We start from the raw sequence: 25,727 nt of genomic DNA on the forward strand, positions 1-25,727 counted from the left end.
GGTCATAAAAGTCAAGTTTTAAAGACGGCTTTGCTTTGCTTTGCTTCTTTTGGGAACAACATTAACCTTCCTCAGGGATCTCTATGGGAGAAAATATTGTTCATAGAATTCCAAGCATCAACAAAAGAAAAAGGTCCTTCTGGTGGGTTGTCAGTTTATAGCTCGTGTCATTTGACAATGCCTCATAAAGTGTACATAAAGTTTTTTTAAGCGTCTCTGCAAAGGTGCGTTTGGAGTGCCCTTTCAAAGTCCACTTGCGTTTATCAACGCACAATTTATAAGCGAGGCATATAAATAGCACCCGCCCAGTTAGCTGAGGTGTGCGACGCTGGCCTAACAACCCAGTCGTCAGCTGTTCGAGTCTAGACTGGGCAGTTCTGCTTATAGTGTCTGTTTTTATCATAGAGGCACATTTCAGAACCCTTTTTGTATGATTCTCTCTACATTTTTCGCAGGTAGTCGACCTAAAACGGCCTCAAGGTAGACGATGTTTACCTTCACATACGTAGCTAGGCAGTGCAGATCTGACGAAAGTAATCCGAAATGAGTCTAATGGAATATAAACTTTGATACACTTGTCAACCGATGTTCTATGCAATTACTTGCAATTCGCTGGCATTGTCCGGCTGGACAATGGAATCCTTGATTGCGGCCAATCCCAAACTCCAGAAGGTCCTTAACGGTCAGACTAAAATCACTCACCACGCCGTCATTTTTCAGGAATAGCTCACAAGCAGGAAAATTTTACGTAAGGTTTTTGTACTACAAGTAAAATGCCAATTCGTTACTTTTACCAGAGATTTTCAAGAAGGTATGCTTGTTTTCTGGTTGAAAAAGTCAGAAGACGGTCGACGGTCTAGTTTTTCACTAAAATGACGTATAAGGGTGTGTTTTGCCATGTTTTACCCTACAACTTGTACTGAAATCTGAAAATGTATTGATAGAACAAGAGGCAACTGTAAAAGTGCTCAGATTTTGTTCTAATTTTGTTGTGTTTGTTCCTAGTCGAAAAATTTTAGACACATGTTTTTTATTGGACGCTTAGGGTGCTCCTCTCTGAATTAAAGTGGTCACAATAATCGCCATGCTTTCCGATTTTACTTCATTCAAAACTTCATAACTTTTGAACTGCTGAACCGATTTCAATGATTTTGGTTCCAAATAAAAGATATTTCAATCAACTTTTCAGAAAATATATTCGACTGTAGCTCAAAGCATTCCGGAATGCTTCTTCTTCTTCTTCAGCAGCATAGAGCCGGGGTGGCTCGTGCTGGTTCAAGCACTCGTCTCCATTCAACTCGGTCTTGGGCCACTCGTCGCCAATTCCCTAGTCATCTCAGAAGTCGCAAATTGCTTTCGACCTGGTCGAGCCATCGTGCACTTTGGGCCCCCCTGTTCCTGGTGCCGGTGGGGTTGTTGAAGAATACTATTTTCGTCGCACTGTCGTCCGGCATCCTTACGACGTGTCCGGCCCACTGTAGCCTGCTAACTTTCGCTAGATGTACGATGGGAGTCTCCCCAAGCAGTGCCTGTAGCTCGTGATACATACGCCTCCGCCACTCTCCGCTTTCAGTTTGTACTCCGCCAAATATCGTCTGCAGCACTTTCCGCTCAAACACGGCAAGGGCGCGTATGTCCTCCGTAAGCAGCGTCACGGCTTCAAGTCCATAAAGAACTATCGGTCTAATAAAGGTTTTGTACATTGTTAGCTTCGTGCGGCGTATGCTTCCTGATCGTAACGTTTTACGAAGGGCAAAGTAGATCCGATTTCCCGCTTGGATGCGCCGCTGGATCTCCTTAGTAGTGTTATTGTCCGCGGTCACCAGCGATCCCAAATACACGAACTCCTCTACCACTTGTAGTTCGTCGCCGTCAACGGTTACCGTCTGTGGGAGGCGCGCATTTGTTTCCTTTGAGCCTCTTCCTTTCATGTATTTGGTCTTCGACGCATTTATTTTTAGCCCAATTCTCCTAGACTCCGCTTTCAGTCTGGCGTAGATTGCCTCCGCCGTCGCAAAGTTCCTGGCAATGATAACGAAGTCATCTGCAAAACCTAGAAGTTGGCTACTCTTGGTAAAAATCGTGCTTCTCGTTTCGATGCCCGCTCGTCGGATCACCTCATCAAGAGCGATGTTGAACAGCATGCAGGATAGACCGTCACCTTGTCTCAACCCTCGTCGCGTCTCGAAGGGACTCGAGAGTGTCCCAGAGATGCGTACGAAACACATCACTCGATCCAATGTAGCTCTGATCAGTCGCGTCAGTTTGTCCGGAAAACCGTATTCGTGCATTGTCTGCCATAGCTTGTCTCGATCAACTGTATCGTATGCTGCTTTGAAATCAATAAAGATGTGATGCGTGGGCACGTTGTACTCCCGACATTTCTGCAAGATCTGTCGGATAGTAAAAATTTGGTCCGTAGATTCCGGAATGCAAAAATGTTGAAACTTTGGCGAAAGAAAGAATGGCAAACATGATTATTTTTGTAGCTGTCCTAACTTAGAAAAGGGGCACCCTAAGCGTCCAATAAAAAATATGGGTCTAAAATTTTTCGCCTAGAAATAAACACAACAAATTTAAACGAAATCGGAGCACTTAAACAGTGACTCGTTTTCCAATCAATATTTTCTCAGATTTCAGTACAAGTTGTAGGGTAAAACAAGGCAAAACATTTCGTTATACGACACTTTTTTGAAAAACTTTGATCGTCGTTCGATATTCTGACCATTTCAACCTACATAACAAGCGTGCCTTCTTGAAAATCTCTGGAAAAGCATCGGATTGGAATTTTGTCAGTAGTATAAAAGCCCTAAATAAAATGGGGCAAAACAGACGTCTTTTTCCTACTATTCTTCTTCTTTATTCACCATACAATCTCAAATTAGAGAGAGTTTGTACATGATTCTTTCAAAACTATTAGAAAATAGGGGTGAATGGGGCAAAATGGGCTACTTCTCGTTATTTCCGTGCGTTCAGACCATCACCAATCGATTTATCGTGGTTTTTTACATAGGAAAAGTCACAAACAGCGGCAACAATAAGTTCAGTTTTTCGATCCATTCTGCCCACTGTGCGCTGCTATAAAAACAAAGATTGTCTCGACCATTTTTTTGGAATTTCTTTAGAACCACCACAAAAATGAATAAAATTCCATTATCTTCTAACATATACTGCTGCAAGAAATATTCTTGCGGTGACAATAGAATCAAAACATTGTAATTAAGTTTAATCAACCAAAACCAAAATTAATCTCAACTTGCAACAAGCAGCTCAGCGTGTCTCGTGTCCTCAGCGTGAGAGGCGTGAATGCTAACCACTACGCCGGGATTGACCCCTTAACAGAGATGTTGATTTCAACAAGTTAATTAGACTAATGACATATTCGTTTCTATTCAGGTTCGCACGATTTTTGCATATTCTGCTATCAAACGGGAACGGATAAAACTACAAAGCGAAACCATTGCGAAATTTCGAACAACGCATAGGAATCAATCTAGGGAGCGTAACATGCATGTAAGACAATATTTAACTTCAATCCAATTTGTGCTATTGATGGAATAGTACTGAATAGATTGAATCGGTCTAACAAAGGTCTGCTATAACTCTATAATACACCGATTACGCCAAACAAGGGTTCGATGCGTAACGAAACGTAAAAAGAAACTAAAGATGAAAGGATTTCTTCCCAAGCTTTACACTTCAATTCATTCAGCATTCATTCTTTTGTACTACAGACACATAAAATCGTCGAATGAATTTACCATTGTCCCCGACTAGCGGAACCGAGCTGATACACAAGAAATCAAACCACCTTTTTTACGATAGCATGCTGTGCAGTACGAATAAAGCTAATATTTTTACGTTTTGGCTTTTTTTTTCTTGTTATTTCAGCTGGCATCGAGGAGGACTGTGTAGACTTTCAGGGAAACTCAGTAGCCCATGGGCTCCTGTACGTACCCGGACCGGGCGTGTGCAGTTTATGTGTATGCTACCATTCAGAGCCTCTCTGGTGTAAAGCAATCTACTGTGATCCACCTTACGTAAGTATGTCCTGACTAAACTGATTGCACAACAGTTAACGTTATTTAAGAGAGTTTAGTAGTGCGGAAGAAACCACATACAAAAGAGCATTACGTTTTGGCATGGCAAGCGCCAAGGATGCTCGAAAAATATGACCCGTCATTTTAAAATTGAACAGAAATTAATTATTCGTTCAGTGCTGTTTTAAAAATGTGCACAATCGGCTGCAGGCTTGTTTTGTTCCACGACGTATATATTTTATCTCTAGCGGTTAATATAATTGTCCAATCATTTTAGTTTATGCTCCATAAATTTAAAATGTGTTGCTATTTTTTGCGACCACTAATGGTGTTATGCAATACATAAGTGTTTCAATTTTAATTATCCCGCTACATGGGTATCTACTTTAATAGGGTAGATGCTCCAGTAATGGAGGGATTATGTCAGGGGATAGTATTTAAAGACAATTAGAATGCTCAATTTACCAGTTTCCAATTGAACTATATGATAATATGGTGCGCCATAACGTTGGCTTTATATACATACCAAAATTATACCATTCTGTTGGTTAATATGTTTAAAATATTGCTTTTACTGACATTAGTCTGTGCTCCTAAAGTAGTGGCAATGTTCCTATAATAGTGTAAAATTTGCCTATAATAGTGGAATTTTATTTACCGACCTTAGTAACGCTTGCAGTATGCATGGCAGCTGGTGGATAACAACGTAGGCTTGTTTAAATGCTATGGTTTGATATGAATTTCTTAAGTAATTGCACCGTTTTGGTCCACTCAAAAGGAATTTGTTATTTCTGCATCAACATCTAAAATTTTAACTATATACGTTAGATAAAACTGTTCACAAATATACATTTAACAATCGAAAATTGATATTCTATCGAAATCATACTAAAATCCGCCAAAATTAAGAAATGTTTCGAGTTTCCACTATTACTGGTACACCCACAACCACTGTTACATCTACCCTACTCTGTAAATATTATGCAGCCATCAATAAATCGCCTTCCACTGTTCAATTCAAATGCTACCAAATTGTAACTTGATGCAAATATAAAGGTAAGATGAAGCAATGCAGAGAAGAAAATAAATTATCTAAAATTAAAAATCAGGAGTTCGAAAACAGACACTGAGGAAGCCTGCAAGTCGTAGGCGAAATACGTATCTGTCGTGAATAAAATATACATAGTAGAATTAAATTGGATAAGTTTTCTTCTTTTTTAATTTTAGGTTTCGTATTCTACTAAGACGCTCCAAAAACTTCAGTAAATAAATTATACAAAGCTAGCTCATTCATCAATAGCACAGAATGCATTACATACATCCTTGTTAGCACAAGTGAACACGGTGTATGTTTAATTTCAATGTTATATAACCTTGACAAGCTTGTTACGCTCCGACAATTTCAATTCATTGCATCCACATAACGAAGGATGGCTGAAGGATCCGACGCCGGCAATTAGTTGCACGAAGATGAAATGTTCTTATCGCCCTATGCTGCTGCAATGCAAACTGCAGCAGTGTCATTAATCTTCGTTATCCGACCGTTGGTTGCGTTACGTTGTGTTGTAGGTAGGTGCCTTATACCCACCCAGAAGCTGCAGTGCGTCTCTGAAGGAGCAATTCAGCGTGCTAATTACACCAGCGTGTATCCTTACCCACGCATGCTAAAGAAAAACTTGATTTAACGCTGAATGGGTGCCGTTTTCAATTCTCTGTGCCTTCCGCTAGATACTGCGCTCAGGATGGATGGATGGATGAATGGAAGTTTTTCATTAGCATGCTCTGAATAATCAAGCTTAAAGTAGCCGGTACAGATGACAAAGCAAAATAATTAATGTGCATGGAATGATTCTTCGTTATACTCGGAATATGATTTCACTGTAAAACCAGCTCCTTATTTTAGCTGTCGTGCACGATCATAATTTGGCAACCCCAATATCTAATTGAAATTATTTCAAAGCCTCCAGTGGAGACATTGGTGGTAATGGATGATGGTGACTTGACGAAAAAAGAGTTCCGATTTCTTCATAAAGGATTTCCTTCATTTGTCACGCTCGGGTTCATTGGCACGTTTCCACGTATAACATAATCATATTCCAAGCACGTTACAACCTTAGAGTTGACGTGGTAATACAATACGGTCTTTTTGCGAAGCGACATATGCGCTCAGGACAGGCTCATCATTCTGCTGATTTGATTAACCGAACGTATTTCGATACAAAATTTTATACGATTACTAGCTGACCCGACAAACTTCCTATTGCCACAAATTAAACTATGTTGTACATAAATCGTGAATCTCGTATAGCCTTTGTCACAATCTCGAGTTTTGCAAATTTCTGAGGAGTTCATGGGTGTTTTAATATACAAATTTCCCTCACAGTAAAGTAGAAAACAAATCCCCCAATTGCTTAGCCTGATAAAATAAAGTGGATAGCATTTAAATATTTGCCATCATTACACCGAATACCATTTTGCGGAGCACCAATTCTCGGTTGACCATAACGAGGAATATAGAGTTTCGCAGAATACCATTTCGCGAAAAACCTTACGCGGGATGTACCATTGCACGGAAAATCTTTTCGTAGAAAGTACTATTTCGTAGGGTTGACCTAACTAAAGGTCAGTAGATCTAGGAAAATGAATAAACCTAGATAGAGGCTATCTCTTCGCACCCCCCCCCCCCACTCCCCCGCAGTGGCCGGCGCTTCCGACGGCAGGTCGCCGGCAGCACTCACGGCCTATGGCCGTCTCGCGCTGAATCATCTATTGATAGTTTATGTTATGATAGTTATGAAAGAGTCTAAAATTTCTTGAGTTCGATTAATTTTTGAGTTACGCAAAAATTTCTGTTTTATTTGTATGAGAGTTCTTATCCCCCTACCATGAGGATGGGATGAGAGGTCCCAATTCATCATAGAAAAAATTCTTGTCTCCAAAAACAGCCACATGTCAAATTTGGTTCCAGTTGCTTGAATAGTTCTCGAGTTATGAGGATATTTGTATTTCATTTGTATAGAAGCCCCCCCTCTCTTTAGAGGGAGGGGGTCAGAATTCCTCTCCTAAAGAGAGGAGGGGTCTCAATTCAACATAAAAAAATTTGCCTCCAAAAACACCCACATGCTAAATTTGGTTCCATTTGCTTGATTAGTTCTGGAGTTATGAGAAAATTTGTATTTCATTTGTATAGGAGCCCCCCCCCCTCCTAAAAAGGTAACGGGTCCTAATTCATCATAGAAAAAATTCATGCCTCCAAAAACACCCACATGCCAAGTTCCATTTGATTAATTAGTTCTCGAGTAATGAGGAAATTTGTATTTCATTTGTATAGGAGCCCCCCCTCCTAAAGTGGGGAGGGGTCTCAATTCATCATAGAAAAAATTCTTGTCTCCAAAATCACCCACATGTCAAATTTTGTTTCATTTGCTTGATTAATTCTCGAGTTATGCAGAAATTTGTGTTTCATTTGTATAGGAGCCCCCTCTCTTAGTGGGGAGAGGGGTTTCTAATTGTCATAATAACCTTCCCTGTCCCCAAAAACCCCTATACGCAAATTTTCACGCCGATCGGTTCAGTAGTTTTCGATTCTATAAGGAACATACGGACAGACAGACAGACAGAAATCCATTTTTATAGGTAGAGATGTTCAATAGTAGATCAAAATTAAAAATTCCAATTGATACCTAGAACAAAGCAAACAAAGGTGAGAACTATGGTTCCACATTATCTGAAATATAAAATTAAACCCCATTATTGATGATTTGTGGTTAAGTTTAACAAAATAAAACCTGTTGTAGGGCATTCAGTGCTACACAGATATTAGCGTCTGTGGCTCGAGGAGCACAATTCCTCACAATTATGCACAAAACTAGCAAGAAAACTGAATATAAATGATACCCAATTCAAAATTTTATGACCCAATTGACAAACAAATGGCATTAAAATAAAAAATCATGGAAACTTCAGGTGAAATTCTGACATAGAAATCTTATAACCAATCAAGATTAACTTCAGTTAAAATTGAATTTAGTGGCTGTAGTAACTCACATAAAGTCGAGAAAATAAAATGGAGATAAAGATATACAGTAATACCTCGATATACTTCGATATAGCGCAACTCGATTTAACATAACTTTTACCACAATATAACGTAATTTCTTAAAATGAATAAAATCAACTGAATTAACCTTCATTGTGGTGTAACCTCGCATTGTTGTTGTGCGAAAATTATTTCTATTTTTTAAATTTTGTATATAATGATATAAGGTACCCCGGGGCAAGTGGGAATACGGGGTAAGTGGGAACGGAGCTCATAACTCTCCTCAACCTTATTTTCTCCGACCGAACCTTTCTAGAAATGAAAGATACAACTCAAACGCATGTAAGTTAATTATAGATTATTTATAACAGGCATTCCAAACATCAAAATTGGACTTTCAATTTGAGCGTTATTTTCAATTTGCGTTGTAAGTTTGACGCACCTTTTTATAAATGATATTTTGGCCACAGGCTTTACAGAAAAGTACATGTTTTTCTGACAGTAGGTAAACATAATGAGTGTATTAACAAATTACACCCGAAAACTAGTTGTTTAATTTGACAAACGGTATTAAAAAAATGGATCAAAATAAGGTCGGCATTTCAAAGCACCCGGGGCAAGTGGGACCTATTAAAAATAAAATGTTTCAGCACAAAACTTCCTGTCTTAATACATTTTTTAGATGAACTATCGAACATTTTCAGTTCAATTACATAATATTTATACCAGTAAAGCTTTAAAATAAAACCGAAAAAGACTAAACCAAGGGCCCCCAAAAAAGAAGCCCACATGCACAGCTTGTGAGGGAACAAACAGTTTGGTCACATTTTGGTTACACCTAACCGATGTTAATTGAATTTGGAAAGTCAAATTGATATAATTAAGCAAATCTGCAACTGGAATTGAAACAATAAAGTGCTGTGGTCATTAAAACGTAACTATCTCTTATGAGTAGCTCTACCAGGCTTGGCATACACTTTTCGCTTCGATTTTGCTTTTTTGATTACTGCATCTCAGCCAAGCAAAATTTGAAAAAGTGATGTATGGGGCGTTTGTAGAATTTGTTAATATCTACAATATTTCTGAAGTAAGCGTTACTGTGCATTTTGTATTTATGGCGCTATAAGGCTGCTACCCTCTTGGTAGCAAAAAGAGCGCTCTTTTTGCTACCAACGGCATTGCTGCCCTACAGCGCCGTAAATACTAAAGATAAAACTTCACTTTCTTCAGCAATATTATAGTTAATTACTAGCTCTACAAATGCCCCATACACCACTTTTTCAAATTCTGCTTGGCTGAGGAGCAGTAATCAAAAGAGCAAAATCAAACCGAAAAGTGTATGTCAAGCCTGAGCTCTACCGAATTGAGCATGGTAGAACAAACAGATCATAATCGTATTTTCGAGCTATTAAACAATGATTAATCCTAAATTACGTCTCGCAAGAATTGGATACAACGACATATTCAACTACATTTCATTACAATAATGCTTTTCAGCGTAATTACTCACGATCTGTGTTTTATATAAATTATAAAGTCGCCCGTTGTGATCTGATTTTTTACGCTATTTTTGAATGAACCCTTCGTACAAATATTGTTTTTGATTGATTCTTGCAATGCTTTAACATTGCTGTATATTAACTTACACAATTTACTATTATTTTATGCTTTTTAATCAAATTTGAATATAGGACCCACTTGCCCCATTTACCGGGGCCATAATCGCCTATCGCCTATCGCCATAATTTTAGAAATTCTCCTCCAGATTCATTTCATGTAAATTGATAGGCCTTTTTCGTAATTAATCCTTCGAAGTGATACCACAGAAGAGTATCTGTGCTAAAAGAATTTTGAAATAATCATAGGTATAGAAAACACAGTGGAATAAACCCAAACTATGCATTTTTTAGGTCCCACTTGCCCTGGTGTACCTTAATTCCATTGATTAGACATTTAAATTTCAATTAAAAAAATCTTTACACACTTTTCGATTCTTCGCATTCCTTAATGTATTTTTCAAACACCAGGCCACTCATCTTAAAATTTGAATGTTACCAGTTTGAAAAGTTCCCCTTTTATTTGCAATCAATTTCGTTTGAATAGGAATAAATTTCGCTTTTGCTTCTATATATTGTAACTTCGATATAACGAAACGAAAATAAAAATAAAGTTGCTTTATATCGAAATATTACTGTAAATGTCAAAGTCAAATCAAATCTATGATCAATATAATTAGCTGAACGAATCTACTGTACTGCGTATTGTTAAAATTTGGTGCCTCACCTGTTTTCAACGCCTGGACACCCTAGTGAATATAGGCTGACAATGAGTTTGATTTTCAAATTCAAGCATATGTTGGTTCCAATGTCAAGAAGCTTTATCGTAACATGTTTGAACGCGAATCGGTACTCAGGGACAAGGTTGAAAGGTGTAACCATGATATTGAAACTACTGACGTGAGAAAAGCAAATGAAAAAATAAGCTGATTTGGGAATGTGCAATCCGTATTTTCTGATGCATTCTTTGTTCTTCTATAGTTGACCTAAAGCGATGGATGATTGGATGACTTCAATAGTATTGAGGCTTATTTCAAAATATTACAAGAACATTTGGAAAAAATTTCGGTATTTTTTGTGTTTTTATTCTGTGTGAATGCCCACCAAAATACACGAGTATACTTATTGATGGCGCCTTAGGTGATAATTTCAATCATCCCGTCGAGCTTCCAGAGCCAAATAAAATCAGCAGCAAAATGATGTCAGCAAAAGCTTACATGCTGTGCATGATTTGCGGACTGCCATCCAAAGAATTACAGTCAACAAACTGACATGCAAAATATAAATAATTGGTTTACATTTTGTGCCTTTTCTGTTTATACTTCACGGAATCGCTTCCAGTGGAAAACGTATCACTACAACCCGGCTGGGGTGCCGGCGGAGCCCACATCCAGCCATTCAAACTAATGCCGTAGTTAGATATGCACTCGGAATGGTTTTGGTATGAAACCAAGCAAACAGTATGCGCATCCTGCCGTTTATACAGACAGACAGACAGACTATTTGATGTGATTATGCATATTTGCATGAGAGTACGAATGTACTAATTATGAATGTGCCCCATAAGTGACAAAACAGCACGGCAACATACTTTTGACATTTACATGATTCTAAAAAAACAGGATTTTGGGTGCGTACCCTAAGGGTGCATGCTTTATGTGGCCGATAGAAGTGACCGAGATTGAAAAAGTCAGTAATGACATTACAATTAACATTTTAACATGCTGGAACATTTCGAAACATTTAAATGACCCAATTGGCAAAGTATGTAACCTAAAAATGCGCTTCATACGCATTCAGAGATAATTCCAAACAACCAAACAAATTTAGTTTTGAAATGATGTCAGTATGCTAGTCTACCTAAGTAATAGACTATTATTCAACAATTTTCAGTCAACAAGCTGACATATGAAGTAAAAATAATTGGTTCACATTTAACCTTTGCTGTTCATATTCTCGAAACCCTTTCAGAGGAACACAAAATGTATGGATCATTGCACCATCGCATCGCTCCCCTATCTAGACAGACGTTTATACCGATTCCGCATAAACATGCATTCGAAATGCTATTGGAATGAATCCAAGCAAATAGCTTTCGTATCCTGGCATTCATTTACCGAAAGAGCACTTGACATGATCATGCATAAGCATAGGCTTAAGAAAAAGACAAATTCACATAATACAATAATTATGAATGGATTCGGTAAATGGCAAAACAGCACGAAATTTAAATGCAGACATAAATTTTTGACATTAATGATTCTAGAATAGGAGGATGATATTTTATTGCAATAGCAAATACCTGGCAGCTGGCAATTGTAAATCCCTTCATTTAAATTGGCATCATTTTAAAATTGATATTGTATAAATGAGATGCTAACTAAGAAGCTTTAAAATAACGCTTTTGATTAAAAAAAAAGTTTTTGTTGTTAAATCTTTTGATTATTTCTTCACAAGTTAAACTTTGTTGTTTATAAACTGAAGCAGCAAAACATCAAACATTTTTAAATTTTATAATAAAGAATGTGATATATGATTCATATCTTCAACTCATTATTTATATTAATTCTCAATAGATAACCATGCAACTCCATCTGCTATCACGTGTAACGGAGACACATGGTATTTTGACTTATTTGGGCTATGAGAAATGAGCAAAAAATTTCAAATTTGATTTTAGGGATAAATCTCGGTCTAGTGATTAAAATTTAACCCTCTTACGCCGACGAGTCGGCTTCAGGTTCCAAAACATTCAAACAAAAATACTGCATTTACTGAAACATTGCTCATAATGATAAGCAGCAACAGGTTCTGAAACTTATTCTCTACTATTTTCGTGGTCACGAACCATGTCGTGGTGTGCGTAAATTTAACTGATAAAAAGAAACGTATATTACATGCAGATAAAACATTTCATTCCAATACAGACAATATGGTGCCAACTGAAAAGGGCGCAACAGACTGACATCTATTAGACACATAAAATTCTCGGCGGCATCGCAAAACACCGATTTTCATCGCACTGCGGCATTTCAACTGCATGCTTTATTTTTCACCGTCAGCTATCAGCTTCGTACCGATCTAGACCTGGACCGCCACGCCAAACAGTTGCCTTCGTCACAAGGTTACCCTCGTGCTGTCTTTGCTCGCGTGATTCAAAAATATGCACACGAAAATTTCCATATAGGTACTTACAACTCTTTAGCAGTCCATCGCCATTTATCCTTTGTTACATCGAGTCCCCGCAGAGTTCTAGCTCAACGGTTGCTGTCTATTGCTGAGTTGATTGACCGTTTTTGTACAGTAATGTCAACGTAGAAACTAAAAGGCGTTGAGAAGTCGAAACTTGTTAAATATCGTAGCACTGCTTCGTAAACACTGCTTCGTAAACAGTCAATTTTGTTCCTAGATGTTTCGATTACACTATTATAACATTTTATTTTTTCTTGTGTACACTAGTGTCGTTTATTACTTCTCTCTATGTAACATGAAAATAATTGCATATCGATTGCATAATTTTTCGACAGCATGATTATACCAACTTTAATCCACATGCTGCAGCAAATGGAAAAGATTTTACGCTGAAACGTAAACTTAACATTTTGGTTCACCCCAAAAGTTTACTCAAACGAGGGTTTCTAATCATGCAAATTCAATGATATAACGAGGCCCATTTCTCGGTCGGCAGCCGATAAAGGTTGATCAAAAGGCATTGGTGAAAATTAACTTTGAAGTGGTGGCGTCGCTTTTTCTTGTTCGATTCACAAACCACAACTTTGCTACGTGCTACCGTATCCCAGTAGCTGCTAGATGGCGCCGGCTGTAGTTATAGGGAAGACAAATGTAAATATTGAAATAACATTTTCCATTGCAGTTCACATTTATCGCGCTGGCAAGGTGACTCAAGGATAGAAATCGATAAGCGTTGCTACACATTAGTTATATACATCGTTCGTCGTCAGTTCTATTTAGTGAGTTTAGTATAAAATAGTTTAATATCACTTTTCAGGACATGGCGCATTTATTTCACCAGAAGCCTTGTAAACTAATAATGCTATCTTTTTATGTTCAAACTTTGGATGACATTAAGACTGTCGCAATGGTTTGTTGAACCCTATGCCCTTTTGGCATACAAAAAAAAGTTCAAACTTGCGTGGCTAACTTCGGTTTTTTTCCTAGTTGGAAATATAATGCTGGTCTAACACTTGTTGGTAAAAGTGCTCAACAAATTATTTTGTCTAACATTCCTTCAATAACCGTTTTAATAATATCCGCAGATTGAGGAAGATTTTTTTTATTAGAGTTTATTAGATTATTAATTTATTAGTTTTTATTTGATTTAACCCAGAGTGTCATTCACCAGTTGACTGAGGAAGATGATACTTTTCCCTTCAAATCCACTATTTAAAAAAAGTCAAACAAAGCCTAGGTCCCTAATTCCGTTATCGAAACTTGACCTTCTGTTTTTTATACGACAGACATAGAGTACAGGACAATTGCAGCACCAGTTGCTACGATCCTATTGACACTGACAGCCTCTTTCAGCCGAGATTCGAACATACGACGGCTGGTTTATTAGGCCAGAAGCATACCTCGAGGCCAACTGGGAGGCATCCACTATTAATTTGTTTATTATTTTGCCAATACGTATTTCGTCTCGGTGCAGGGAGACCAAGTTCGAGACCGATGCTGCTCTTAAATTTGAATAATTTTTTCTGAATTCTAATAAAATCCTACTGGAAAATTATTTTATTTTTATTTTTTTGGATTGCTGAGAAATAATTTTTGCATTTCCAGAACCCAATGGTGTTCAACAATAATCAATTCCATAGTTTTAAATTTTGGAAATAAATGAAGTCTAAGAAAAGTACTGAAACTGTGACTGAGAAAAGATTGAGAGTACTCTGGAGAAATTGGTAGTCTAGAATTTGTTAAATGTTGTTTCCTCAAAAAAACTCTGATTTTTTACACCCAAATTGATCCGATAATTTTGAAAAACAGTGACCAGTTTTTAATGTCAGCCAGTTAAAGCAGCTAAAGAATCCTGCTAGTTCATCCTAGAAAGCGACTCCACCCTAATGACATTCCGCTATTATACCGGTGATCTATCATTAAACATCATCAAAAGCCACAGGAATTAATTCCTCGTCCGCTAGCTATGCCGTCAGTGGAACGTAAAACATTCATAGCTTCATGTCTGCCTTCATCCATCGTCATTAGATTACATTCATTTGAAAATTCTCTGCGGCCATAAAATGGAGCTTGCATGTATAGCAGCTCTAAATAGTTTTAATATCCTCTTTACATGAAATTCATCGTCTCGTATTGCGCTTGATTTTGCGAAAAAGCCATTTGAAAACGTTCCTTCACCGGCTATCCTCTTATAGATGCAATAGGAGGAAATAATTCAATTGTGATTAGTAATTGATGATATCCGCCTGGTTAACCTTTTCGGTCTATGCTCTTTCATCCTACCTGGAGGCACTCGCAAGCAAACGGGGCTGAAAAGTTGACCAGAACAGGTGCCTACATATACCATGGCAAGTCTGCTACTAATACATCAAACCTACGCGGCAGGAAATGACGCTTTGCCGTCAGACCCCACGTTGGTTGTATCGGAATATGTAGAACGTTGGGTCGAGGTTGGATGCAAGAGAGTGCCACTTGAAACACAGTCGAGCGGGTACGAGTTTCAACCGTATAAACTGAATTGTAGTTCGTTTCATAGCTCTCCTATGTTTTTTCAACGGATGGGCTTATAGGTTTTTCCACAGTTAAGTGTATTTTTTCGCATGCATTGAGTCCGATGAAAAGTAGCAAAGCCATTTACAAATTCGAAGCTAAACCTTACAAATTCATACACTAGTCTACTATATATATCTTGACCATATTAACGTAGAACATTGTACATGCAGATGAGTTTATGAACCGTTTATTTTCTTTTATTTGTAATACCCTTACATAAATATAAATAAATCAAATGCACGTATTTCAAATTCAGTTACCACCAGCTTTCATCTGCAAATTAGCATACAAATAGCAAGTCGATCAGAACATAACGGAAATTTTCAATTTGTTCACTTATTTTTTAATTCAACCGCCTGATGAACACCGGCTTCTACGTTCGTTATGCAATCAAATGAAATAACATTTCCGGCAGAAGGTACATTTTTTCTGGTTTTACCTACCTTTTTCGCTCAGATTTCGCAAATACTGTATTCCGGTGAGTTATCGAATTTCCTTCCACCACCGTCAGTATGACTGAAACACAATCGACGCTCGATTGTGTGTTAAGAACCCGCTTTCAGTAGCACTGCTTACCAACCCAGTTACGAATTCAATCAAAAAATTAAACGAAATTCAATTCAAACGATTCCAAGCTGATTTGAATAAATGACATTCATCGTAAACTCTAGCCAGAATCGTGGCTATTGTGTAAAGCCGCTCCGGACGGCACTCAGCTTAATGCGAATCCTGTTCCGTAGAAACTAATCTCGTTTTTCAAGTCGACGAAAATGGATGCTCAAAAGCTAAGCTTCGTCCAGTCCAGTAGTGGCTGAATGTCCTCTTTACATAACCTTATGCCATGTGAAACATTAGTTGCTTTTTGAAACAATAGTTGAATGGTGGGATAAAAAAAAAGCAAAGCTTTGAGCTTAAACGTATTTCTAAGACTTGACACTTTTTTGTCTACATATTTCGCAACCGGCTATTAAAGTACAGAACATCTACAGGGCTAGTGCAACGATCCTACTGATTCTATCTAGCAGCGCACCGCCCAGCCAAGATTCAAACATGCGACGGCAGGCTTTTTAAGATCAGTCCCTGAAAACTATCTATCGATATCAAAAAATGAAAATAAGGAGAGATAACGAAAAAGTGTTGAAAATAGGATGAAAATACAATGTAAAGTTGACGAATCTCGACAAAAATACAACGGATGTAAAATGAAAATACGACGTAAAGACTCCAAAACAGTGCTACAAATCGAGAGAAAGACGAATAAAAAACCAAGAAAAGTTAGTATGAAGACAACATACGATGATGAAAAAGTGGCAAAAAAGTGACAAAAAAACGGCGAAACGAAGAAAAACGACGATGAAAAAATAACAAAAAACGAAGAATAGACAACAACATACCAAAACAGTTACATATATGCTAAAAGTAGACGTCTTAAAAGCCGACAGAGATATAACGAAAAGACGATGAATATGAAGAAAAATAAGTCTAGAAATGACTTTAAGACGGTGACAAGACCTCGAAAAGTCAATAATAACATAACAAAACTGCAGCGAATAGAGAAAAACGACGAAGACGCAGCGAAAAGACAGTGAAAAGACGGTGGATAGATAACAAAAAAGCGATGACAAATAGGCGGAAAAACGAAGGACGTAAAAAAGCAATGAAAACGTAGAAAAATGGAAAAGGAGCGACAAAAAATGCCAGAAAGATAATGAAAAACGACGAACAGACTATGAATTGATGTAGAAAAGGCAATGAAGAGATAATAAAAAGACGGAAAAAAGACAACAACAAATGACAAAAAAACTGACATGACGACAAAAAGATACCATCAAGTGCAACCAAAAAGAACACAAAAACCTAGAAATAATGAAAACAAAACGTTGAAAAGAAACAAAAATACAATGTCCAGATGCCAGAAAACCAGATGTTAGAAAAAGGGAAAGACGACAAGAAACTGACAGCAAAAGGTGACAGAGTACATTTAACTAAAAGACGAAAAATTATGGATAAAAGAGGACAAACTCTACCAATACAAAACAATAAAAGAGGAAAAAGCCAAATGACGGAAACTAAAAATTGAAAAACGGAAAAAGAAATACGAAAGGTACGAATAATTAACTAACGATCAATAATGAAGGTCGAGAGTTACCATCCTTGCAAGATTCATGAACAAATTAGATTCAGTCAGACTCAGTAAATCACGTCTAGATGAAATTGAGAGATTTTGCAACATGGCCCCACCGCTGTCCCGCGCTCAAGTGTTATTTCGTGTGTCTGTTAGCATCAGAGCCCGGCATCGTCGAAACAAACCGAAGCTACATTGTTTTATTGTTGAGTGACGATATGCAATTGAAGGTGACGTTGTCGGGCCCTGATCAGCATATTTTCCAGAACTTCTTAGGATAGCAGGCTGTTGCTTATTACGGTTTCACTTAACTGTGCAGATAACACGCTCCCACGTTCCGCCCATATGCGGAGAGGCGGCGGTGGATTTAAACTCCGGTATGTGTAATGGATATAGTGAAATGGGTCCTCAGACGTTCCTGATCCCAACCCCCAAGGACAGCCTTCAGCTCCTTGCCCACCGCACTATGATGCAGAAATCGGTAGCGTTGGTGTATGCAATTTGCTAATATATGGCATGGATGGTGGCCCCGGCTATCAGCATCCAGCGTTTCTCTATTCTAAGATTTACAAACGCCATATTTGGGCCCAACTCCCATATGCGTAAACGGATCGTATTGTATACGAACTTGAGGCAAGGAATTCTGTATCGCCAGCCAGGCGTGGTTCAACTATTTAATTTTGATCTATTTGACAGTACCGTCTCAGCCGAGCAAAATATGACAAAGTTATTTATGGGACATTTGTACAACTAGTTTTTATGTATAATTTTGCTAAAAAATGTTTTGCTGTATCTTTCGTATTTACCGTGCTACAGTGCTGGTAGCTCATTTGTAGCTCAGTGAACGTTCAAAGTGATCGAAACCTGGTCACTTGTTAAATATAATTTTAACCAAACAAATTGTACAAAAATCAAATTAACCTAATACAAAATGAAAAAATACCATAGTAAAAGATGATTTTTTCTCATTAATTCTACCAGATACCAGATTCTACCAGCTCAGCTGTCAGATACGTATTTCACCTTCGACATGCAGACTTCATCAATGTCTATTTCAAACTTTCACCTTTTTCTACCTGCAAATTCTACTAAAACGCTCTTCGAATAATGAATTTAGTCTGAAACATTTTGCTGCTGCCATTTTTCCCAGTATTTTCGATGTACCTTCAGATCCAATACGAGTAGGTCTATCGATTGTCTTTGATGGTTAATTTTATCAGAAACAGATGATTAATCCATTTGGGTACAAAGTCATATTGCGCCTCTATTATGCCGCCAGCGGGGGTAAAAAAGATGAATGCAAGCAATTCAAAAACCTGAGAAATGAAACACGAAGGTACGATTTAACTGTAATTACTGCAGTTGGCAGATCGAGAAACACGGCGCAGATTGACGAAAAAGATATCCAAGCTAGGACGGTGAATTAAAAACGCCATCAAGATGGGTGGGCAAGCATGTTTTATTATAATTAAAAGATTTTTTTTTTGTGAGTTGTCATAAAATGAAATGAAAGCGTTGAACGGGTGGAGAATTTTTTAATATGGAGTCGTTCTCCACCATCATTTCTATTAAATTTACCTGTGTAATACTTTTGATGGTTTCAGTAGAAATGCATGCCAACTAATTATGAAATGCAAAAATATTATTGCAATCCATTAAGGAAGCCCTCATGAAATACTACTTATCAGCAGCCTTCCAATTTTATAGAGAACATAAGTGGTTAGATCGTCGGAATTAATCGGTACTTCATCATAGAACGTAGGGTATTGTCGTTATCGTCGGGCCACTGTTATGGTCGGGCCATCACGATTTTACAGTTTTAGTAACTCATAATATCTATGATACAACCATTGTAAAACTTGTTACTGTGATAGCTAACTTTTCGCAATATTGTGCGTTTCAATCGTATACTCAAAACACCCGTACTGAATTCAGTGACTAAATCTTACAAAAAAAGTTTTCCAGGCGCAATGAACTATTCTTCAAGAAATGATTCATGAAATGCAATTTTCGAGATAAATGTTGAAAATGTATTAAGTGTGTTGTGCTTCTCACGAAGACTATAGAAAAATCCCCTCCAGTAAGGTGTTTGGGAAGGCTAAGGTGAAATACTAGAAAAGCGCTATGTGTAAAGGTCGGGCCACTGGAGTAGTCATGGTTGGGCCACCCCAATTTTAAGCGCAGAAGCGCAATAATCGCTAGAGAATGTCAGTCACGTAAAATGTGTTGAAATAAAGCAAAATTAATACGATAAAAACCTAGATTTTTGTTGATTTTTTCATTTTAGTTGTACTCTTCGGAAAAGACGATTTTAGCAATATTGATTTTACAAGATAGCCAAAATTACGCAAAAATGCAATTAAAAATTAGTATTTGGGCCTATATGAGCCGTTGTTCACGGAATTCATTCTTTTTATGTCTCTATATAGAATTTCAATACGTATGTCTTAGATTTTCAGCGGTGGCCCAACCTGTACAACATGGCCCGACTATGACAATATTTTGTGTCTTCACGTAAACGCCTACAACTTTTTTATTTTTCAAACAATCAGTTCAAAATTTTTCGTAAATATACCTTATTCTGAGACCTTTGCAATGATGTATTTAGATTTCCAAAATTCCTTTTCAAACGAAAGTTATGGACGAATTCCAAAACGTGGCCCAACCACGACGACACTCCCCTACATTTACTCTATTATATAGAACTATTCACTCGACGACCATGGAGGGTTTTCTTATCGCCTTTGTCACCGATCGAAGTCATATTTGACGAACAGGAAGCTACAGGTTCAAATCGGATCATCGTTGTCTAATATTTTCGTGAAAGAGACTGGAAATCTCCAAGGTAGCATCCTTGGTTCGTTACTATTTTCATTATTTTCAATGATAATTGAAGCATATAAGAAAAATAGTTTTGTACTGATTCTATTCTTTCTTTCAGCGTGATTGGAAAAGGTAATCATATAGTACTGCAGTATTCCAATGCTGCACGGAAAGAAATTTGATTCCGATGCCATGAATGAAATCATAAAATCATGAAATGTGAGTTCATGTCAAATCATGACTGAACTGTCATATCAGACAGCACAAAATCATAAATAATAGTTCATGATTTTGCGTTGTGTTGTACTGCAAGAAGGTCATGATATCATGATTTTTATTCATGGTGTATTTTCATAAATCATAAGCTAGAAACCGGGAATCATGAGTCATTTTGCTCGTTTTGGAGATCAAATTTCTACCCGTGTGATCTCACATTGGTAATAACTATATAGAGCACGGGAGGGTATTTTCAGCCTATTAAGCGATGGCATCTATTTTTTCGGCCTATGGCCTAGTTCTAGTGGAAGCACAGGTGGTTTTGACGTTCTTTGAATAAAAAATAGTAAATTACTTACAGTCTTGAGAAAACAGTTATAACATATTAAAATTGTATGTCGGAAAAGTATTTTTATTGGCGAAAGAAAAGGCAAATAGGCTGAATTTAGAAACCTGCTGAAAATACCCTCCCGTACCATACGTAGTGTTTTGATGGTATATGGATAGTAAATTATTTGCCTTGTGTATTATTGTGTGTATTGTGTATTAATGGTCGATGAAAGTTTGTTGGTGTCTAAGATAATTCCTAAGTTCAGAACCTTTCCACATTTTTCTACTGGTTGATTTCCTAATTTGTTAGAGATTTTTGATATTAGGTTGCATTTCTTACCATATGTAACCACCACCACCACCACCACCAGGCCTCCCAGATGACCTTGAGGTATGCAAAGCAAAGCCTTGGCCTTAAACGCCTTTTCTAAGACTTGACCCTTCTTTATCGACGGACTTCACAGCCGGCTATTAGAGTACAGGACAGTTACGGGGCTAGTGCAACAATCCTACCTTACTAGCATGGTTGTTACAAAGTTGTTGTGGTAACCGAAATATGACTAATTTCAGTCGTAATCCGGTTGCTTCAATCAAATGGACCTAAAGTGTGCTACTTGGGTACTGACTCTATCTAGCAGCACCGCCTAGCCGAGATCCGAGATCGTGCTTCGAAACCAACTACGCGGTCGGTCTTGGGGTATGGTGCTGGTCTAATAAGCCAGTCGTTGTATATTAGATTCTCGGGTGGGAGAGGCTGTTTAAGTCAATAGGATCGTAACAGCTGGCTGCGAAGTCTGTCGTATAAAAACCAGAATAATATCATTCTGGAATGCATTAAAGTCTTCTTCGATTGTTATTTCCAAAAAGAGCCTCGGCATATATTATAGTTTTAAACTAATTGAGAATGAATGAAAATGTCGTGTACATAAAATAAAAAGGAGACGTCGCAAATAAGAGCCTTGAGGGACCCCAGAAGTGACTTGAATTGGATTTGAGTTCTTTTCGTTAAATTTAATTATTTGTCGGCGATTAGTTAAATACGTTTCAGGAGTCAGACCCGGTGTAGTGGTTAGCATTCACGCCTCTCACGCCGAGGATCCGAGTTCAAATCCCAACCCCGCAGAAGTCACGAATGACCCAAGGTGTTAAAGATGTTAAATCTAACAAGAAATACGATTCAAGCCATTTCAGTAGCCCTGGCTCAATTCTGATTGTATTTGTTTCATCTATATACGACAGTATCCGATAAAGCGCAACTCGCTCCATACTGTTATACAATTCTGTGCTGAAAATCGTATGTGTGTCAGTTATTATCATTATATACGACTGAAAATCAACTTGGGAATCGGTTACGATTCCGAATTTGTTTACGATAATTTTCGCACATTGATTCACGATTTAATGCTAGTTAGGAAGTGCCTCTACATGGTTTCCATTATCCATTGCATTCATAAAACAGAGTCTATAAATTCCAATAAATTTGTCATAGTCGAGCGTCCTTTGAAGACTCCATGTTGCATTTCTATACTTCTGTTTTTAATTTGAAGGATGAATTATTCATTGATAATTGCTTCGAAAAGTTTTGGATTGCAATACTTCCCTCCTGTAAGAACTATACTTCTCTTAACCAGGATGGTATCATACCAGGAAGCTACACAAATCTTACAAATTTGCTGGTGTTCACTACATCATTAACATCGACTTGGACAACCAACAGTTCCACAGATTTTAAGTCATTAAGATCTTAAGTTAAGATTAAGTTAAGATTTTCCCATCGCCTTTGTCATTGGTTGGAGTCATACTTGAAAGAACAGAAAGCTACAGATTAAAATCGGATCATCGCTGTCTAATATTTTCGTGAATGAGACTGAAGTTCCCCAAGGTAGTGACCTTGGTCCGTAGTTATTTTTGCTATTTTTAATTATGTGACAGTTCTACTTAATGATAAATGTTAACTGGTATACGCCGACGACCTAAAAATATACGCTATTGTGGAAAGCTTGACCGACTGCTGTGTTCTTCAGTCTATGCTGGAAAATTCTTCGAACTGGTGTCGAGAAAATAGAATGACGCTCAGTATTGATAAATGGGGCTGGTACCGAATGGCGGAAATTCAAACGGCCGAATTTCAATAACAGTCACAGAAGGCCAAAATCCCATTAGGCCGAATCATGAAAGTAGCAAATGTTTGCCAGATAATTCAGGGCAAGACGGCCACGCAGGCCACGAGTGTGCCGGTGACCCGCCGTCGAAAGCATCGGTCATTGCGGGGAGGCAGCCCGCCGCACGTAGGAGTATATCAGCCAAAAACCTGGCCAAAATTCAAAAATCAAAATGTGAATGAACCACGCGCTATTTATCATTGTTGTATTGTTAGATATTTATAGCATCATATGTCGGCCATTTTGATAACATCTCGATTGTTTGTAAGACTTTACAGCTGTCAAAACCTTGCTATAAATCGCAGCGTGATTTTTTTGCAAGTGGTCCGATCAGCAAGGTTGAGTTCCTGCTGTGTTTTTGATATTTTTTAGAAACTGCCACGTAAAAATTCAATATGGATAATCAAGACAAAGGTATGTAGAGTAAATTTGAGCACAAGTTTATTTATACACATTTAGGTGAAGCCCATAAACCAGGCTTGGAAGTAGCAACTTTTTGCTTTCTTTTTTTAAGGCATTTTTTTACAAAAAAGCAATTTTGTTTAAGTTCTAAGCATCTCTAAGCAAAAATTTTACCATCATAAGAAAGGTATGGAGTTCCAGAATAATGTTGCGAAAGAAAATCTCACGCATCCTCACGCTCTCAATTTATTTTTGAATTTGAAGTTGTGACTATTTTTCACGCATTTTACAACTTTATCAATTAATTGTGTTACATTAGTTGTGTCATGCATTAGTTAAGAAATTTCGATGTATTCTTTCAAATTCTGAGAGAATTGACCGGAAATTTTCTAGAAACCAGCTTTTTCAGTTTATACGCCAATGTCCTGATCGCTCAATCGACAAAACGGTTTTGTTTACAGAAAAAAACTTAAAGAAACTCTTAAATGCCCTCCGAATCACTATCATGTACTGAAATATCAATTGAGTGGTTTTAAAACACAGTTCAGACGCACATTGACGGCTTCTTATAACCATAAGGTTCGGTTTAAAGAGGCAAACAAAACTTGGATGAGCTCTACAATCAAGTCATCTACTTGGTCTGAGATATCAAATGCATGTCGTCCAAGTAAGAAGTTTGTAGACTCTACTAAGAGAAACAAGCGAAGCCTGGAACTGTGTCCCAGTTGAGATCTTAAGTTATGCAACACAAATAAGTCAAAAATCTGTGGGAAATACGACGGTTTCCAGCATCATTAAAGATATCACCTAAAATCCCTCAAAAGCTTCAGAATTGAAAAACACGCTGACAGCTGTACAGTTAAATGCTGTTCAAAAGCATTCGCCACCACACGCTTTAACTATATTCGTCGTTTCGAAAAAGCAGTATAAAATTATATATTCTTCAAACAAAAACATTTATCCTTATTATGCGCTTTTGAAGAACGCTAAACGAAACTGCTATTCACCAGAAGTCGAATTTTCAGTAACAGATACCCATGCTGAGGTAAAGTTGCAGTCCTAGTAGCAGCTTCACGCTTATGTAAATATCTCGATGACGTTTTTTGTCCTTGCCTGATGATGGAAATCTAAATTATGATTTGATTCGGAGCTGATCAGCAAGTGGGGATGCGATGGTTCTCAACAAAATTCAATATAATCAAAAATTTGAGTACCCGTTAGACAGCGACTCCAACATTTTTATAAGCTCCGTCGTTCCTCTTGGGATGATAAGCAACATTACCAGGCAGAAAAAAATTGTATGACATAATCCTTAATCGCTGAAGTTTTGCCATCCAGTCAAAGTCAAATTCGCCCGTGAAATTAATAATATAAGAAAGAAATACTATTGCTGATTAATTCTCGCGCAAAGCCAATAAAAACTACCCAGTCTTTAACAGCCGAAGCACTTAAACTACTCGTTCCAGGTCAGCCAAACCTGTAACTTGAAGGATGCAACGATGTATCAAACGCGAGTTCAGATGAAAGTGAGAGTGATTCAAATTCGTAGCGGTTTCTAAATCGTAAAATTAGGACTTACGATCTACATTTTTTATTGTGCTGCAGAAAAAAATACAACAATGATATAATTTTGTTTTTAAGTCATGTTTCTCTTGACTCCAATATTTGCTTAACGATAAATGGGAATACTACACTGAAAATGTATGTCAGAAAGGACATATGTCACTGCTAGCTGAAAACAAGCTGTTATTTACTAGATTTATCATCTAAAAATAATAAATAATAATTTTTTTGAGCTATTTGATGCATCAACAGACTTAAATATCATTGAAATAATTTTGGCCACGTTTTTGTTCTACATACTCCTATGTGCGCCGGCAGAAACCACTTCTATTTAGGTGCATGCTTTTTCCTAAGTTTACTGACTAGTAGGAATTATCCCTTACTTAAGTCCGAACGAGCGGCAGCGAGTAAGGACAGTATGTATCCTACGTTTGTGCGTTTGTTATTTCGGCCATGCGTAGGTAATCCTGATAAATAAATCGTGATTTCATTCCATCGCAAACACAGTGAAGTGAAGTTTTTGAAATTGATTATCGCTTTAATGATTTGCTGCTTGAGCATGTGGAGGGCATCAAAGATCTGAGAGTTTTGATCGACACAAAGTTAACTCAGGGTTAAGGTCGGAACCATGTATCGGATATCAGCGACAAAGCAAATCAGGCAGCTGAGATTCATGAATTGTCAAAGAGTTCGTCTACCCACACTGCCTTCGCTCATTGTACTGTG

The 25,727-nt window shown here is 37.6% G+C and overlaps 1 protein-coding gene across 1 annotated transcript in view; it reads left to right on the plus strand.

Moving 5' to 3' along the window:
- LOC128742691 (integral membrane protein DGCR2/IDD-like) overlaps positions 1 to 25,727 on the plus strand; it is a 62,149-nt gene that overhangs the window by 31,441 nt on the left and 4,981 nt on the right. The window contains exon 2 of the mRNA XM_053839130.1: positions 3,892 to 4,040. Coding sequence (XP_053695105.1) covers positions 3,892 to 4,040 — 149 coding nt within the window. The remainder of the gene's footprint in view (positions 1 to 3,891; positions 4,041 to 25,727) is intronic.

This window comes from Sabethes cyaneus, chromosome 3 (genome assembly GCF_943734655.1).
Source record: "Sabethes cyaneus chromosome 3, idSabCyanKW18_F2, whole genome shotgun sequence".
In the NCBI taxonomy this organism is placed as follows: domain Eukaryota; kingdom Metazoa; phylum Arthropoda; class Insecta; order Diptera; family Culicidae; genus Sabethes; species Sabethes cyaneus.